General features: G+C 33.0%; 1 protein-coding gene across 1 annotated transcript in view; it reads left to right on the top strand.

The window, feature by feature from the left end:
- The window catches only part of SEMA3A (semaphorin 3A), a 535,871-nt gene that overhangs the window by 491,745 nt on the left and 25,917 nt on the right, over positions 1-18,209 (top strand). Inside the window, exons 13-16 of the mRNA XM_050785247.1 lie at positions 1,462-1,606; positions 3,390-3,609; positions 6,905-6,996; positions 17,349-17,390. Coding sequence (XP_050641204.1) covers positions 1,462-1,606; positions 3,390-3,609; positions 6,905-6,996; positions 17,349-17,390 — 499 coding nt within the window. The remainder of the gene's footprint in view (positions 1-1,461; positions 1,607-3,389; positions 3,610-6,904; positions 6,997-17,348; positions 17,391-18,209) is intronic.

Raw genomic sequence — 18,209 nt, 5'->3', positions numbered from 1 at the left:
AACTTAAGAGACTCAAACAAATATTAATCCATTTCTTCTGGTTCCTCACTGCTTAGTGCAGTGGCTCAAATTTAAGTCTCTCCTAGAGAGCATGATAAAATTCAGATTCCTAGGCCTTGCCTCCAGAGTTTCTGACTCAATAGAAATTAAATGCGATCTAAGAATGTGCAGTTCACACAAGTACCCAGGTGATGCCCGTGCCGTTTGCCACCTTCTGAGAGCTAGAGATAAAATAATTTCACCTCTTCATTTCAATAGAATGGATATTTGTATGTGAGTCTTAATAGCTACATATCATATTCCTTAAGTATTTCGATGATAGCTGATTTAATCAAAGATAAGCAAAGTAAAGAACAACTGAAAGGGGATATATAACCCAAACATTACACGGTGTGATGTATCAAGTATGCACTATTTGCTATTTGTTCTGCTATGAAAATGTTACCAAATTCTATAAGTATTTATTGAGGTTTACTCTCTGAAATGCCATATGATATATAATTCGGGTAGCCGAAAAGAAGCCAGGCATGGTCTCTTCCCTCATGAAGCTTAGAGTCTATGAAACGCTGTCTATATGCAGCAGTTTCCAATAATAAACTGTAGAGAGCACATGTTGTTCATTCAGTCTGATTTATATGTGATTTTCAAGGGGGAAAGTTTGGTTAAAAGATAAGCATTCCATATTTTAAATGTGCACAACTGTTTAATATCTTTGCATAAATACATTACTCAAGCCGCATTTCTATAAGCCTAATAAAATGGAAAATTGTGGCAATTCAGTGGCTTGCTTCCAGTTTACCTGATTTTTTGTTTAGCGAACAAAATTTTTGTTTAGTGAAATGATGAGTATAATTGCTGTAATTATCCACTTTAATTGAGTGAAATAGGTACTAACATAATTATTTTCTGTGTTAGAAAGAGCTGATTTTAAGTGTCTTCACAAGAATCAACTTCCTACTTGATCTAATACTTTTGGGAATTTAAAAATAATATAATGTGACACATCATTTGACACTATTTTTTGTACTAGTTTCAGCCTACAAAGTGAGTTCTTAAACATTCTTGCTAATTTAAAAGTTTCCTGGGTTCTGTAATAATGCTTGAGACTTAATCTACATTTTTAAAAATTTCCCCATGATATTAAAATTACATATTCATTTATAGCTTATATGTATTCGTTTTTCCTATCAAAACCTAGTACTCTATGTTTCATATGAAGGCATATATTCTGAGTAGTAAAGCCATTTTCAGCTATGCCTTCTATTTTTAAGAAATCACATTTTTTTGTTCTTTTGTGTATTGTTAAATGCATATATGTGACTAGAAAAATCCTAAACATTATTGCTAACAATTTATATTTATATTTTAATAAATATCAAAAATGTAAGAACTCAGTATCAGTATTTCCCTTACCATTGTATAAAGATGAACATCTGTTTTTATTCTTGCTGTCTTGTTCAGTAACATTTTCAAGGGATCAGCCGTGTGTATGTATAGCATGAGTGATGTGAGAAGGGTGTTCCTCGGTCCATATGCCCACAGGGATGGACCCAACTATCAGTGGGTGCCTTATCAAGGAAGAGTCCCCTATCCACGGCCGGGAACTGTAAGTAGCTTAGGTGTTTATGAGATGAATATATTTCTGCCAAAGGCCAAAAAACAATGCAGTTACAGACAGATGTTAAATGTATCCTGTAATGTAAAAAAAAAGATTTCAAGATTATAAATTAAAGCAAGACAAAGATTTTCCATGAGTGAATGAAATTTCACATTTAAAAACATGTTCTTTACAGATGTCTCTGCTTAAATTCAGTGTAAGATATAAATCTAAAATTATTAAATCTTATTTTAATTTTTGATCACACATTTCTAAATTTTTGCAAACTATTTTTTACATGGTAGTAGAGAAGTGCAGAAATAATTTTCAATCTCATGAAAATACACTTTATCGTGTCTTCCAGGTTTTTACGTAAATGTTTGATATTTCTATAACCTTAATTTTATAATTTACATACAAAACAAGAAATACAACCTCACATTCCTTAACTGTTATATTGTTGTACTATTGTGCATCTATATACACATACATAGACATATATATGTGTGTATTTATATATACTCCTCCCATTTCAAAACACATTCATTTTATTTCTCATGAATTATTAATCTTTTTCAAGCTAGTGGCAAAGACAATTGATTTCTCATTCTAAGCTCCTTGTAAGATCAAGAATCTCTCATAATTACATTTTAGCTCCCAAGCTTTTACATTAAATGGTAGAAATTACTTAAGTGTAAGGCTAAAAGCAAGAGATTGGAGATATTGTACTCTAAAAATGCTTGCACTGCATCAATAACTATAGTGAAAAGAGGTGGTGAAATCTCAATTTGTCATTTTTGTTGTATTGTCTTACACAGAGTGTTTACATCCAGAGGTGAGGTTATGCCAGTGCAAAACCAGCATCTTTCTGGCTGCTGGGGCCATTTTCTCTTCTGCTTGGTCATGACGTGCATTCTGATTGGTCACTTTTTGTGCAATGCAGATTGTTAAACACTTTGAATAACACTTTTCCTTATCACTGGGATTATTTTATTTATTACATTTCTCGATGGTACTTTTTTAGCATTATGTTAGAAACAAAACAATAAAGAATATATTTTTTTTCAGTTTGAAAAGAGAATTTGTATTTTAGCATGATGCCATAGTAAAAAGTTAAATGTATTCAATAAAATTATTCTGAGTATCTCTAATTCAAAGATTAATTGCATTTAGTTGTAGTATATTCCATTCATTATGTCAAATACTTCACCTATTTTACTAATAACACTCATGCTTGTGGCACTAATAGAGGCACCAAACTTCTCCTGTACACTGAATTCATTACATATATTTGTAATTTTGCCTAAGAATTAGTGACATAACTAAATCTCACTGAGAATTAAGATATATTTGGGAAATATATACTATATATTGCACTACTCTTTTCCTTTATTTTATTTTTGAGACAGATTCTTGTTCTATTGCTTAGGCTGCAGTGCAATGGCATGATCTCAGTTCACTGAAACCTCCGCCTCCCAGGTTCAAGCAATTCTCCTGCCTCAGCTTCCCAAGTAGCTGGGACTACAGGCATGCACCATCACGCCCAGCTAATTTTTGTATTTTTAGTACAAATGGGGTTTCACCATGTTAGGCCAGGCTGGTCTGGAACTCCTGGCCTCAAGTGATCCACCTGCCTCGGCCTCCCAAAGTGCTAGGATTACAGGTGTGAGCTATCATACCTGGCCTGAACTGCTATTTTAAGTAGAACCATTGAGGCCATGTGTTATTATATGATGTACAGTTATGTTTATTAGATTTTAATCAAAGGATACTGTTCTCTTTATCATAATAGTGTCCCAGCAAAACATTTGGTGGTTTTGACTCTACAAAGGACCTACCTGATGATGTTATAACCTTTGCAAGAAGTCATCCAGCCATGTACAATCCAGTGTTTCCTATAAACAATCGCCCAATAATGATCAAAACGGATGTAAATTATCAATTTACACAAATTGTAGTAGACCGAGTGGATGCAGAAGATGGACAGTATGATGTTATGTTTATCGGAACAGGTAAATTTTTAAATTTCAACTGTAAACTTTTTTCCAGAACACTATGTTTAAATGATTAAGTAAAGTTGATCTTTGAACATCACAGGGGTTGGGGTGCCAACTCTCTGTGCAATTGAAAATCCACATGTAACTTTTGATTTCCCCAAAACTTAATTACTAATGGCCTACTGTTGACTGGAAGCCTTACCTATAACATAAACAGTTGATTAGCTTCACATATTGTATGTCATATGTATTAGAGATTGTATTCCTACAATAAAATAAGCTAGAGAAAAGGAAGTGTTCTGAAAATTATAGGGAAGAGAAAATATATTTAATATTCCTTAAGTGGAATTGGATTGCCATTGTCTTCCTGTTGAGTAGGTTAAAGAGAAGGTAGAGTAACAGTTGGCATTGCTCCCCCAAGGGTGGTAGGAGCAGATGAAAATTTGTATATAAGTGGACCCACACTGTTCAAATCCACGTTGTTCAATGTTCAAATGTATACTAAGAACTGAGGCCAGTTTCTATAGTTACCTTCAAGGTATAATTCACCTTTAATAAATAAGTAAATAACATGAATATTCTTTCATTTCAAATTTATTATCTTTTCAGACAAGCTGAGACATACTAATTTAAAATAAATTCCCTTTTCAGTGAAAAGTTGGTAAGTTTAATCAGGTAAAGCTAATGATTAGGTAAGCAATCAATATTTATAATTGCATCATAACTCTTCTGACCAGTGGCTTTTTAGAACAAAGATATATTACTCAAGTTCTGCCTTAAATTCCCAAGACATTCAATAATAGTTTCAGAATATTAGTGCAAAATTATCTGAACTTTAAAATTACAATAATGTGAACATCGTCTAGTAAATAAATGTTAGCAATAAAATTTTTCCAGTGTTTCTGCCATACAATGAAAAGAAAAAAAAAATTCATTAGAAAAACAACATAATTGATTCAAATAATTCTTAGATACATTTCTATGGACATTTAACAATTCATTTTACTAATTCCATAATTAGAAACAGACTTTTTCAGGTATATTTTAAGAATGAATTCCATTGTTATTATGATATATTATTTTATTTTGTTCCCTGCTCTTTTTAATAGTAATACTATTTTTGAAAGTCCTAGTTACAAATCTGATACTTGCTACTTAGGGTCAGATTCCAAGGTAATAAATTTCTAGTCTCCATTAACGCTGTTAACTGACATAAATCAATGGGGAACAGAGTGAGTGCTCCACTGAAACCTTGTATAATAACATTTATTTTCCCTTAGTGAGAAACAGAAAAAAAAAATTGCATTAACTACAGGGGAATGGCAACCATATAGTAAGTGCTTTAAAGACTTAAAGTTTTATAACAAAATTGTGAAATACTTATGTTATCAGGTGTAACAGTGTCAGGTTCTGAGCAATACATTAAAGTCCACTTTTATGAGTGAGAAAGTTTCTCTACCAAATAAAAGAATCTCAAGCAGACCCAGGGTTTCATAAAAGTCAATGAATCGCAAGTATCAATTTCTGGTTATAAATATCCTTAGAACATATAAGAAATAGTATTTCTCTCAGATAAATATTAGTTTATCATTCAACATCAAATTATAATTTCTTTTCTTTTCAGAGTAATTAAGTTTGTTCAGTCATGTCACACTTGCCTTTTCCTTCACCTCTGGCTTAAATGTATTGAGAAGTCTCTCACTGTCAAAGCAACAAAGCTTGCTTCCGGGTATTTGACCAAATAAACCTAATCATGAGCTTTTAATTCCTCTTGGACGCAACATGTCTTTAAAGGCACCAATTTCATGAGTGTGTTGACTGTCTGATGATTTGGATGTCTATCGGTCAGTACAGACCAGGGTCATCTGTCAGCAAAGTAAACTGATTACAGTAATTTTATCTTTTAACTAAGTTGCACATCATAGTATATTGATCCTAGTTGAGTAATCTGATTCAATTTGTGTGAAATTGTTTGAAATACTACTCAGTAAAACTTGATCTGGAAAAGAGATAAAGCTGTGTTTGGGTACCAGAGACCTGATCAGAGGCACTGAGTAGATTAACCTAATTTACCTTTAATCTTTAGTGTTATGAGTAGCCTAAGGTCCTGTAAATATAGAAGGATCTTCTTAAAAGTGTACTGTTTTTTGGTTTAACTTTACAAGGGATAAATTAGCAACCTTTCTTGATCTCATATAACATATCGTGTTGGTTCTCTAAAAATAGTTATCAATGAATTATTTTTCTCATATAATTTATTCTTCGTTGACAAGATTTTCTTCACAATTACTTTGTTGAACTTGATTAAAAGGAACCAATTGAGGCCAACTAGATTTGATCAAGTTTAGTCAGAACTAGAAGGCTGAAGAGTACAATTTTTGAATTTAATAAGCCCCTGTTCCTCATTCCATCAAGGAACAGGAACATACTTGTAATACTGGAAAATTAATAACTTTTAAGCCCAACTTAAAATAAGAGTGACAACCCTTGTTATTAAAACAAGTTGTCTCTTTCAAAAATGCAAATTAGAAAAACAAATAAGGTTTGAAATCTCTATAAAATGTGTTCAATATTTTTATGCTTTTGGTTTCTGAATGATAAATTTCCTTAATGCTCTAAAATGGAATAACCAAAGTGTGCATTTTTGAAAGACCACAGCAATAAGTAATCCTAGGTGTTAACTTTGAGAAATCGGGTTATTGTCATTCATCACATAATGGCCATTGAGCCATCATTAGGAACTTCTAAGTACTAAAGACTTTTAGATGACAAGATGAGCAACCAGGGCTCTGAAGCTCTGACTACTTCCGTTGCTTGACAACATTCCTTGCATTTTTCATTTATATTGAGTCTTCATAGTAGGACCCTGATTTTGTAATAAAAGTGGAAGAACCTGTCATGACAAACTGATATTATTTTTAGGTTTTGTTTCAGAGACACCAGGCAATTAAGGAGATATTTTTAGAAATAATGAAAAGAATTGATCCAACCCAGGCAATCTCTGTAATAATTATTATATTTTTAAAAATGTATGCAGTCTCATGGTAAAACCTTCTTCAAGGCTTAACATATTTCTAAAAATTCAGTCTTTTATATTCCAAGTTTGTCTTTATAGTTTACCCTTATACTTTGTCTAACTGCAAGAAATGCATTCGAATATGTATTTTACTCGTGTTTTGACCAAAAAATAAATTAAAAGGAAGACTGATATCAAAGGTTCTTTGTCTGACAAATACATATTTCATTCATTAACACTAAACTCTGTTCAGATCTACTTAACTTGTGGTCTTCTCCCCTCTTTCTTTCAAAGATGTTGGGACCGTCCTTAAAGTAGTTTCAATTCCTAAGGAGACGTGGCATGATTTAGAAGAGGTTCTGCTGGAAGAAATGACAGTTTTTCGGGTGAGTGCTGCTTAATTTCAAGTGTCAACAAGTTCAGTTGTACGTCTTTCCCCCAGGACAGCTGCACACCGAACTTGGTATGGACAAGTAGTCTAGCATACATACCCTTCTAATTAGCTTGTCAATTAGAAAACCAGACACTAGTCAAAATAAACCTTGAAACTTTCAATGCTGGTTAAACCTAAAGATGTAAAGAAATATAGTTTTGGCTCATATTTTGTTTTCTCAATGATAAAATATATTATTTACATTTTATATTATTTATGTAAGTTACCTCAATGAACAAACTCTTCCCTACTCCTAAAATCTATTTTACACATGATAGTATAACTGAAATGATATGTAACTTCTATGAATGTACTAAAGGAAATACATTCAGAATGACAGAATAGTGAAGACATTTTAATCAATTTTTAGCTTATGTATGAATTATTTTATATTTTCTTAAAGAAATCATTTGTTAGCAAAAGAAAATTTGAGAGATCTATATCACTGACAGTAAATTTGTTATAGATTCCTAGTCTACATGCTTAAGAAACGTACAGATATTAGTCCCATTATCCTGAATCACAGACAGCCCAGGGGAGTTGTATAGGGTTGGAGGAATGGGGGTACAGGTGAGAGGGGTGTTGGGTGGGTGAAGGGAAAGAGGAGAACTGGAGTAGTCTAACATATACCACATGTCTGTTATTCCTTTTGGGAAGTCAGCTAATAGAAATAGTTTAAATTGAAGCACATCTTGACATGATTAATGACATATGATGGAAAAATATATGCCTGTAAATGTGTTATTTGAATTTTTTGATAAAAGAATAGAGCAAACATCTGTTGAGACATTTATAACTGCAAAAACAAACAAACAAACAAACCAACAAACAAAAAACACCAAAACCGTGTATTAGAAGAAGTTGGTAGACAGAAAAATGAGAAAATATTGCATCTAGTCTGACAACTTCAAGTGATCTCATTTAGTCTTCAGGTGTCTGTGGTAGTTTACCTATGAAATGAATGGGCTTCATTAAAATTTTCAGTTGATTCAATATTTTAATGGTAAGCAGTTTTCCCAAGATGTCTTACCCCAATACTTTCATACCTATATACAATAAGTTATTCTTCCCTCTTCAGTAGTATTTTAAAGAAAAAATGAAGTATAATATGGAAAACTTCTAATACATAGTCATTCAACTGGCATTATAATTAACATTGAAACATATAACTGGTGAATTGTAACATCGATATTTTATGATAACAAGCTACACAATGTTCTACTGGAAAGGGTTTAGACTCTACACTCATATCTACATGACAAATCCATTTGGAACACTTAAACCATTCCTCTGAACTTCACCATCAGTAAAACAGTGAGCATAATACCTATTTCACCAGGACACTGGAAGACTTAGAAACACTGTAAGTCATGCATCAAAGACAATAACAGGCACTTAGCTCAAAATGTCATTGCTAATATAATTTTATTATTTTAGTTTAGCTAAACTGAAAATGAGCTACATTCCCAGTAGCCTTTCCTACTAATTCTTGGTTTAAGTCTTCAAAATAATAAAATAATCATAATTCTATTATGATTTTTACAATCAGGCACATTAGCCTTATTTTTTTATAATAATTTGTATGCTAAAGTATCAAAGTGATCTAATTTATCAGTTCGGTATAGAATGATGACTAATCCTTATCAATCACCATGTCCCATAGGTTACCCCAATGAACAAACACATTGGTACTTTATCTTAGAAATTAAAAACAACAACAGCTAACAACTATCCAAATGGACTCTGTTTGGCCACTATAGAGTATGTTTAGATTTAGAAAACTATACGGGCACTCAGGGGTGGATATATAAATTGCTGTCTTGTCTTTATTGTTACATCTCCAAAACCTAAAATGTCTTTTAAACCAACATGTATTAAATGAGTGAATTAATTAGTATTGATGAAAAAGTGAAATACAAGAAATTAAAGAATTTAAGGCCTTCTTCAAGGAGACGATGCTTAAAGTGAGGTGCCCAAGTATGAGAAAAATAAACTAGGAACAGTCACAAGTTATCATCCTGATTCTGCACGATATTATTCTCCAGTAGAAAACCTTTACCAACATATATTTGGAGACAAATTTTGCCACTACTGTTGTAAATGAAGTTACAGGAGACACTAAAATACGGTTATCTTAGTAATTTCTAATTTCCAGAATCTCTTACTTTTGCATTTGTCATGGTTCCTTTGCATATTTCCTTTCAGCTGTAATACATTTTTAAAACAGGGTTCATTAACTAATTTCCACTGTAAATAAATGTATATTAGTAGATATGATGGGACTGGCACAATGCTAAATTCTGGTGATACAGAGATGAACACTATAAAAGTGGTCTCTGACTTCATGCAGCTCAAAGACTATGATGTGTTATCAATCTCAGTTTCTACGACTTACTTTTCTACCTATTAATGCAATTACATTTTATTTTGTAGAATTGTATCATATCACTACATTGTAAAAATAAGGTTATTTTTTATTATTTAATTATTTTCTGATATTATGAATTAGAATGTGCATAATTTTGCAGTGATATTATATCTTAGTGAATTTTTATTATTTATATCTCCAGGGATTTTAAGTTTATATTTCACATCTTGGCTATGTTGTTTAGTACATTAATAAGAATTTTAATTTAAAAAGGTGTTAATTTAAACTGACCTACTAAAAGACTTTTAACAAAATTATGAAAATTATGAGATGTTGGAAATCAACAATCTTGCGAGTATAGTCATGCACTGCATAACAACATTATGGACAAGAATAAATCCCACATATGACAGTGGTCCCATAAGATTATAATGGGCCTAAAATTTCCTGTTGCCTAACATTTTCAATAGTTTACTTTCTGTTGTTATTTTACATTGTACTCCTTCTACTTATAAAAAAATTAATTATAAAACATCCTCAGGCAGATCGTTCAGGAGGTATTCCAGAACGCAGCATTGTTATTGTAGGAGATAATGTGTTATCTCCTATAATATAGAGATATCAAATATATGTGCTATTGACCCTGAGGTCCTTCATGGAGGTGAAAGACAGAGATATAGATAGATGATCCTTACCCTGTGTAGGCCTAGGCTAGTGTATGTGTTTATGTCTTCATTTTTAACAAAAGGAGTTTAAAAAGTAAAATAATAATAACAAATTTTAAATACAATAATAGTTCATAGAACAAGAATATAAGGAAAGAAAACATGTTGGGACAGGTGTATAATATGTGTTTTAAGCTACGTGTTTTTACAAAAGAGTCAAAAAGTTTTAAAAATTCAATAGTTTATATTGTAAAAAATTTACAGAAAGCTAAGATTAATGTATTACTGAAGAAAGAAAAATGGTGACTACAAAGTCTACAGTGGTGTATAGCAATGTCCTAGGCCTTCACATTCACTCACCACTCACTGACTGACTTGACCAAAGCAACTGCCAGTCCTGCAAGCTCCATTCATGATAAATACCCTACACAGGTGTACCATTTTTAAATCTTTTCGACCATACATTTATTGTACCTTTTCTATGTTTAGATACACAAATACTATTGTATTATGATTGCCTAAAATATTCAGTACAGTAGCATGCTATACAAGTTTGTATCCTAGGAGCAACAGACTGTATCATCTAGCCTAGGTAGTAGGTAAGTGTACTTTATGATTTTTCATACAATGACAAAAATCACGTAATGATGTGTTTCTCAGAATGTATCTCTGTCATCAACCCATACATGATGGTACAAGTATTTAATATCTATTAGATTTTTTTTTTTAGCTTTTTGCAGTTTCCAGAGAAATACATAACCTACTTATACCTTTGATAGCTATTAGATGACATTTGTGTAGCATTTAAGATATCATGCAGTGGCTCACGTCTGTAATTCCAGCACTTTGGGAGGCCGAGGCGGGCGAATCACGATGTCAGGAGTTCCAGACAAACCTGGCCAGGATGGTGAAACCCCATCTCTACTAAAAATGCAACAAATCGTCTGGGTGTAGTGACAGGTGCCTGTAATTCCAGCTCCTCAGGAGACTGAGGCACAATAATAGTTTGAACCTGGGAGATGGAGATTGCAGTGAGCCAAGATTGCACCGCTGCACTCCAGCACTGGTGATGGAGTAAGACTCCATCTCAAAGAAAAAAAAAAAATGTTTCATTATTATCAATCTGTAACAATTAAATGCAAATGAATACTATTGTGCTGGCATGGAAATGCTTGTTTCGGACTTTACAATTTTGGAAAGAGATTGTGCGTGAACAATATTCCTTTGATAGAAAACCATTTGAGTTCTCTTCTATAGTCTCTGCTATGCATTATTGTCATTATTATTTCTTTGGCACTCAAGTAGACAAAACATATTTGGGCAGAGTTTAGAGAAATATTTACTTTCAACATTCTATTCTATCAGGCAAAGTTCATACATATATTGTGGTCTAGCAATTGGAATATTTCACTGTCAAACTTTGTTTAATTTTACAGTGGGAAGGAAGAAAAACCCCACAACACATTAAAGCCATAGCTATATACAGTGAAATAAGCAGACAAATTTTACTGTTTCTTTGTTTCTATTTGAGCCATGTAAGGCAATCCATTTAAAATAAAATACTATAAAAAAGGTCAGGGATTATTTGACAAGGTAAATAGAAAAGTTAAAGATTTAGGGTAGTGGTAGTATCTGATATTCTTGGATTTTATTAAAGACATTTAATGATACCCAACCAGTTAATTTTACCATATTATCATCTTCATGAGACCATGTTCATTACGTGTTCTTGACAGAATGAATAACCAAACCTCATATAAATACATGAATTAAAACCAATACTACACCCATTCCCACTTTGAGGTTGGTTTCAGGAAAACACCCTGACTAATCACACATATTCCAGTGGTTTCAATTACATCCAATATACTTTTATTTGGGGTGAAATCAAATCTCGATCAGAGTATAGAAAGAAAAATATTCCTTAGTAATGAACATTTTCATTTTTGAGTAAAATTTTTAATAAGTAATAAGAGGTGAAATAAAACTGGCATTGGTATAGGACTCTAAAAATGACTTTGATTTGCTATAAAATACCCTAAATGACATTAAAGTACTAAGAAACAAGCCTAATTCCAAAAATGATTTGCAATCATAAACCTGAATTTCAATCGTATTTATTATGTGATTCTGAACACGTTAAAGTCAATTGAGCCTCAATTTTTTCGTCTGACAATAAAGACTGTGATTATAAATACTTTTAAAAAGTGTTTTGTTTTAAAATTAAGATTACTAGTAAAGGCTGGGTGCGGTGACTCATGCCTGTAATCCTGGCACTTTGGGAAGCCCAGGCGGGAGGATCACGAAGTCAGGAGTTTGACACCAGAGTGATTTTTCAACATGGTGAAACCCCGTCTCTACTACAAATACAAAAATTAGCTGAGCATGGTGGCGCATGCCTGTAGTCCCAGCTACTCAGGAGGCTGAGGCAGGAGAATCGCTTGAACCTGGGAGGTGGAGGTTTCAGTGAGCTGAGATCACACCACTGCACTCCAGCCTGGGCGACAGAGTGAAACTCCGTCTCAAAAAAAAAAAAAAAAAAAAAAAAAAAAAGATTACTAGTAAATTGTAGCTATTGTTAACTAGTTATACAAATGAAAATCTCTTTTAAAATGCTTGAAAATTCCATACATATACCTTGTTTTATAAAAATACTCAGAAGATACAAAAGCCTAATTTATGCTGATTTCTATTTAACTAGTCAGTTTGGGATTTTCTTTCCAGTACAATCAAAGAGGGTTTAGTTTTGAAACTGAAAGTTTATATCAAGTTGCAATGCTCTTAGGACAGTGGGCTTTATTTATAGTTCTACTGAATGCATGGAATTGCAAGGCAGTTACACTGATAACACATTTTAAACCCAATTTGTGAAATACTCCATGAACAGCTGAGCAGACAAATGAAAGAGTTTAATTTTTGTTCAAATGAAAACATAATTGATACTTTCCTAACCTAGTCTATTAACTCATTCTAAAAAAGTGCCCTTGTGTTTAGCATCCAACAGGCTGTGTCAGAATCTCCTGGGATCAGCAGGTTGAAAAGCTTTGCAAGTGAGAAAGTTTAATAAGGACTAGATTAACATATCTGAAAAAAATTGTAAATTGGAGTCATAGAAAGCCTTGAAAAGATGCTAAGTTTTAATTTTATTTTTACTTGAACACCAATTAAATGCAACTGAAACCAGTTTCATGAAAACATGCTTATGAAGCTACATCTGTTTTAAATGGAAGTCATATTCACTACCCGCTATTTCTCAGAAAAAAATCCCCATAGCTTATTTAAATGAATGTCATCGTAATATATTGTCTATTAAAATTCAACCACAGACAGCATATAGTTCATCTTATTCCAAACTGTTATTAATTTCCTGGTCTAAATAATAAATAAGGTTCCTTTAATTAATGGATTCTAGAATCTTAAGAACGTTAAAATCTTAATATGACACAACGTACTAGGGTTTCTTTTATGTTTTACCATTCATAAACGAAATATTTTTTATCTACCTTATAGATGTTTGTTTTTTGTATTATTAAGGAACATGAAATGTATAAATATTAATCGCCTTCATTTTTGAAAGTACTTAGAGCTAGCTAATTTCACTTCAATTACATTAGCTGTTAATACTTCTCTGCCTAAGAAACACTTTCTTTGAAATTTGATTGTAAACTTTACGTCATAAAAGTCTTCATGAAATAAGCTCCTTAATAACCGCATGACTATTTTTCCTGTGAAATTGTTGGAATGAAAGAAGTATCTGTGGAAAATTTTCCTTACTCTTCTAAATTTTCTGTTTTGGTTATTGATTCTAATATTATACAAACCTAAATACAGTCTTCAACTTTTTTTTTTAAGGCTAAATATCCATGATACGTTGTGCCCTTAGTTTTTGAGTTGAGGCTACTAAATTCTAAAGATTATATCTCTGCATAGAAAAAGTTGATAGACATTCCTTTCTTCATAGTTGTCTTTATTATTGATGATTTTTGTGTAAAATTATTATATTTAATAATTAATATAAATCATTTAAGCTATAAAAATGGGAAACTATGGAAAATCTCTAAATTATACCATTACATTAATGTACCTCCTAAATCATTTCTTTCATTTGTGTCTCAGGCAGATTGTCTTAAATTTGTTAAGAAAATTCTGTTCTCAGCTCATCCATCAGGTTTGAAGTAGAGATTTGCAGTTCTATAGCACATAGGGAGTAATTAAAAACACAAGAGTTGGGAGGCTGAGGTGGGTGGATCACGAGGTCAGGAGATCGAGACCATCCTGGCTAACACAAGCTGAAACCCCATCTCTACTAAAAATACAAAAAAAATTTAGCAGCGCTTGGTGGTGGGTGCCTGTAAGTCCCAGTTACTTGGAAGGCTCAGGCAGGAGAATGGCGTGAACCAGTGGGGCGGAGCTTTCTGTGAGCCGAGATTGCACCACTGCACTCCAGCCTGGGCGACAGAGCGAGACTCCGTCTCAAACAAACAAACAAACAAACAAACAAAAACACAAGAGCTTACTAGGGAAGAAAAACGGCATCCAAAGGAGAGTAGAAAGGAGTAGTCAAGGAACAGTAAATATGTTAGGAGTGGCTGGAGGATGAGAAGAAGACTGTGTTAAAGGTCATTAAGGAATAATTAATAAAGAATCCCAAGGCATAATGGAATTTATTAGAGGAAGCAGTCAAGAAAGAATAAGTCGTCAATAGTAACATATAAAACAAAGTCTAATAATAGTTATGGATACAGAAAAGTGTCCTATCAGCAATACCCAGTTCATTGGTGATTTCTGCTTCTGAAGATAGTAGGCCACCTCTCTAGAATAAAAGTTAGACTCAGTGGGTTGAGCAGGGAAGGCATTGGATGAGAGATGAACAAGCAAAAGCAGTGAGTGTAGACTATTCTAAATTATTTTTGAAGAAATTCCAGCTAAGCTATAAGAAACAAAGAAAGACTTAATAGAACGGCTATCTTTATCTTAAATATAAATTAAGTGGAAGAAAGAGAGTATAGTGGGGTAAGTTGAAGAGAGGAGAGAAAGAGGAACATTGGTAAAAAATTTGTTCATTCATTTATTCATTCATGCAAATATGTATTAAGAACTTGTAAATACCAGGCATAATTCCAGGTACTAGGGATATGGCTGTGAAATAAACAGCCAAAATCTCTGTCCCAAATTGAGGGGGACAGGCAATTGGAAAGACACGTGAGATGCCTCAGCTGCCTCCTCACATCCTTTCACCTCACTTCTGATTCCTATGAGGAATCTTTTCTTTATACCCCGGCAGGCCAAAAAACAAGCTAGAGTCACAGCTGGGGCTGTGGGAGACTTAACCCCCTGAGAGCATGGAATGTGGAATGGAATGAATAAGTACTTTTCTTGGTACAAACCTCAGTGGACAATTTGGAGAGTCATTGTCAACTATCCTTAGATTTTTTTTCTTAGTATTGACTTCCATAATACACTTTTTAATTGATTTTTTCCACCTTCTCAATCCTCAATTCTTTACTCTTGCCCCAAACCTGCAAACAAGATTTTATCTCAGATTCTGCTTTGGGAAGTGTGAAGAAACTTACAAGACAAAAAAATGAATTATATGTATCTATATAAAATTTATTGATTATTAAGGCATATTAATAATATATTATTAAATAATGTGTGTTAGATAATGTGTGTGTGTGTGTGTGTGTGTGTGTGTGTGTATATATATATAACTGGTAATAAGCACTAAAAAGAAAAACTAAAGCAAGGAAATGAGATGGAAATGTGTGTGTGCATGTGGGTGTGGCTGTATGTGAAAGAGAGAGAGACGAGAGAGGAAGAGAGGGAGGAGAGATCTGAATAAACACTATATGCCAAGCACATTTGTAATTTGTTTTACATGTATTAACTCATTCAGTCTTCTCACCAACCCTGTAAGAGGCACCATCTAACTTTCAAATGAGAAAACTGAATTACAAAAAGTTTACACACTTTGCCTAATACTGCATTTCTGGCCAGATTTGAATCACAATTTGAGATCTGGCAGTTTGGCTCCAGAGTCCAACTCTTCACACTTAATTTAGTAGCTTCAGTCACCTACACAGTGAGGTCTTTTAAGATCCTTCGTTCCACCTAAGCCTCTTTCTTATCAGACCTCTCAGAAACCCACAAGCAGTCTCTGTCTTCTCATCATGTTTGTCTTGAATGAAAGATACAGCCTGCAGCACAGTTCGTTGACAGTGAACCTAAAGGATGTAAACTCATGTGTTCAGTTATATAGGGTTTGGTATCTGCCTATATCAAAGAACACAATTTATTTATGCAAGCCTATACACATTCATGATAAGCTCCAGATAGAACAATTAATGAAGTGCATTGGTGAGTGTTACTTTTCTAGTTATTACTCCTCTATGTTAACCTGTTGATAGACATTAAAGAGATTATATTCTCTGGCAAAGACCTGGGTGTAAGTCCTTGCACACGAAACCGTGTTTTTCATAATAATGAAGTAATCTCATCCCACCTGAGCTCTTGTAGTCCTTGTCAACTGGAAAGTGACATACTCTCATCAGCTGTTACTGGTGTTGTTAGGAATGAGGCTGGCACTCTCAGCTAAGGCAGCATTCTCCAGTTGAACAGAACAATTTTCACAGAATACCAACATCAGAAAGGACCACTCTGAGACCATGATGAATCAAGATAAAAGCAAAACCATTTTGTAATCATGTCCACAGACAAAAACAAGAACATTGTCCAAACCACAAAAATGACCATATACACCCTATCCTGCCTATCACGAATTATTGCTACTTCTTCACCAGTCACAGCTTTAGCCTTACTTTGTTCTTCCCTTCCAAATGATGTATGAAGACACTTAACCATAGAATTACCCCTGCTTTTTGACAACATCCAAGGTAGAACAAAGCTCTACTTCTTTGAACCCTCCCTCAATCACCTAACACAAGTCCAAAACATGTTTTTTCCAACACCTTCTCACTGTGCTCACTGCGCAGGCTCATGTTTTCCCTTATATTTTAGCAAACAATAACCCCAACTTGGTCAACTACAGGTATGTAGACTGTATGACATTGACACAATCTTATTGCCTGCTCCACATATTTGACCCTTATCTATGTAGTTTCTTTCATGTGTCTTATTTCCCAATCACATTGCTTCTTGTGGACACTGAAGTTCTCTCTCTCTGAAAACTAATAGCAGTGCCTTCAGTTAATTAACTAATAGCTGACTGTTCTAATTGACCAAACACCTCACATATTTCTTTTTCTCCTTTAGGAACCGACTACTATTTCAGCAATGGAGCTTTCCACCAAGCAGGTACTATCATTATGTATTACCATTGATATCCAATATTTTGTTAATTCTTGTGTTTCAAATAGATACATCTATTTATTTATCAAATTTCACAGATTTGTTAACAATTGTACAAAAATACAGGAGAAAACAAATATCATTCTTACAATAAGCTAGTAGATTAGAAACTGAAGATAGTTTTCATTGTCCTCATGTTTTTGATCAATCTCATCTGTGTTCTATAAACATATTTTCCAGATCATTATTTGTTATAAATTTTTACTTACAGCGTATTTTGGTCATTTTAATATAATTTACTCAATAGTCAATAATAATTTTCATCTTTTCTGATTATATATATATGTGTGTGTGTGTATACACTGAAATAGCATTGTGATATTTCAGGAATAAAAAAATTATAATTGATTCTTACTTTGCAAATATAAACAAAAATGCATTTTTAGAAGCTAGCAAAATTATTCACTGGCTATATGTGTTTGGAGGACCTTGACTTCAAAGTTAATTTTACTTTTCCCGTAGTAATGTATGCTAGAGAAAACAAATTGTGCATTTAACTTTGCCTAAATATCAAAGGAAAACAAAAAAGGTCACTGCCAAATAAGTTCTAAAACTTCATGAATTCAAAGATTAAGGACAACATGTTAATAGTCTTTCTATTCATATAGAATGAATGCTTTGGCAAGACACTTCAGAAAAGTCAATTGCTTCTAAATACTGTGTAATATGTGTAAACAAATATAGTTTTAATGTCTAATAAATTATATTTTCTCCATAAATGTTACCTAGATTTTCTTCTGTCAGTATATCAATGGTAACTTTAAA

The sequence above is a fragment of the Macaca thibetana genome, chromosome 3, assembly GCF_024542745.1.
Source record: "Macaca thibetana thibetana isolate TM-01 chromosome 3, ASM2454274v1, whole genome shotgun sequence".
Classification (NCBI taxonomy): Eukaryota; Metazoa; Chordata; class Mammalia; order Primates; family Cercopithecidae; genus Macaca; species Macaca thibetana.
This window is presented reverse-complemented; position numbering and strand designations above follow the sequence as displayed.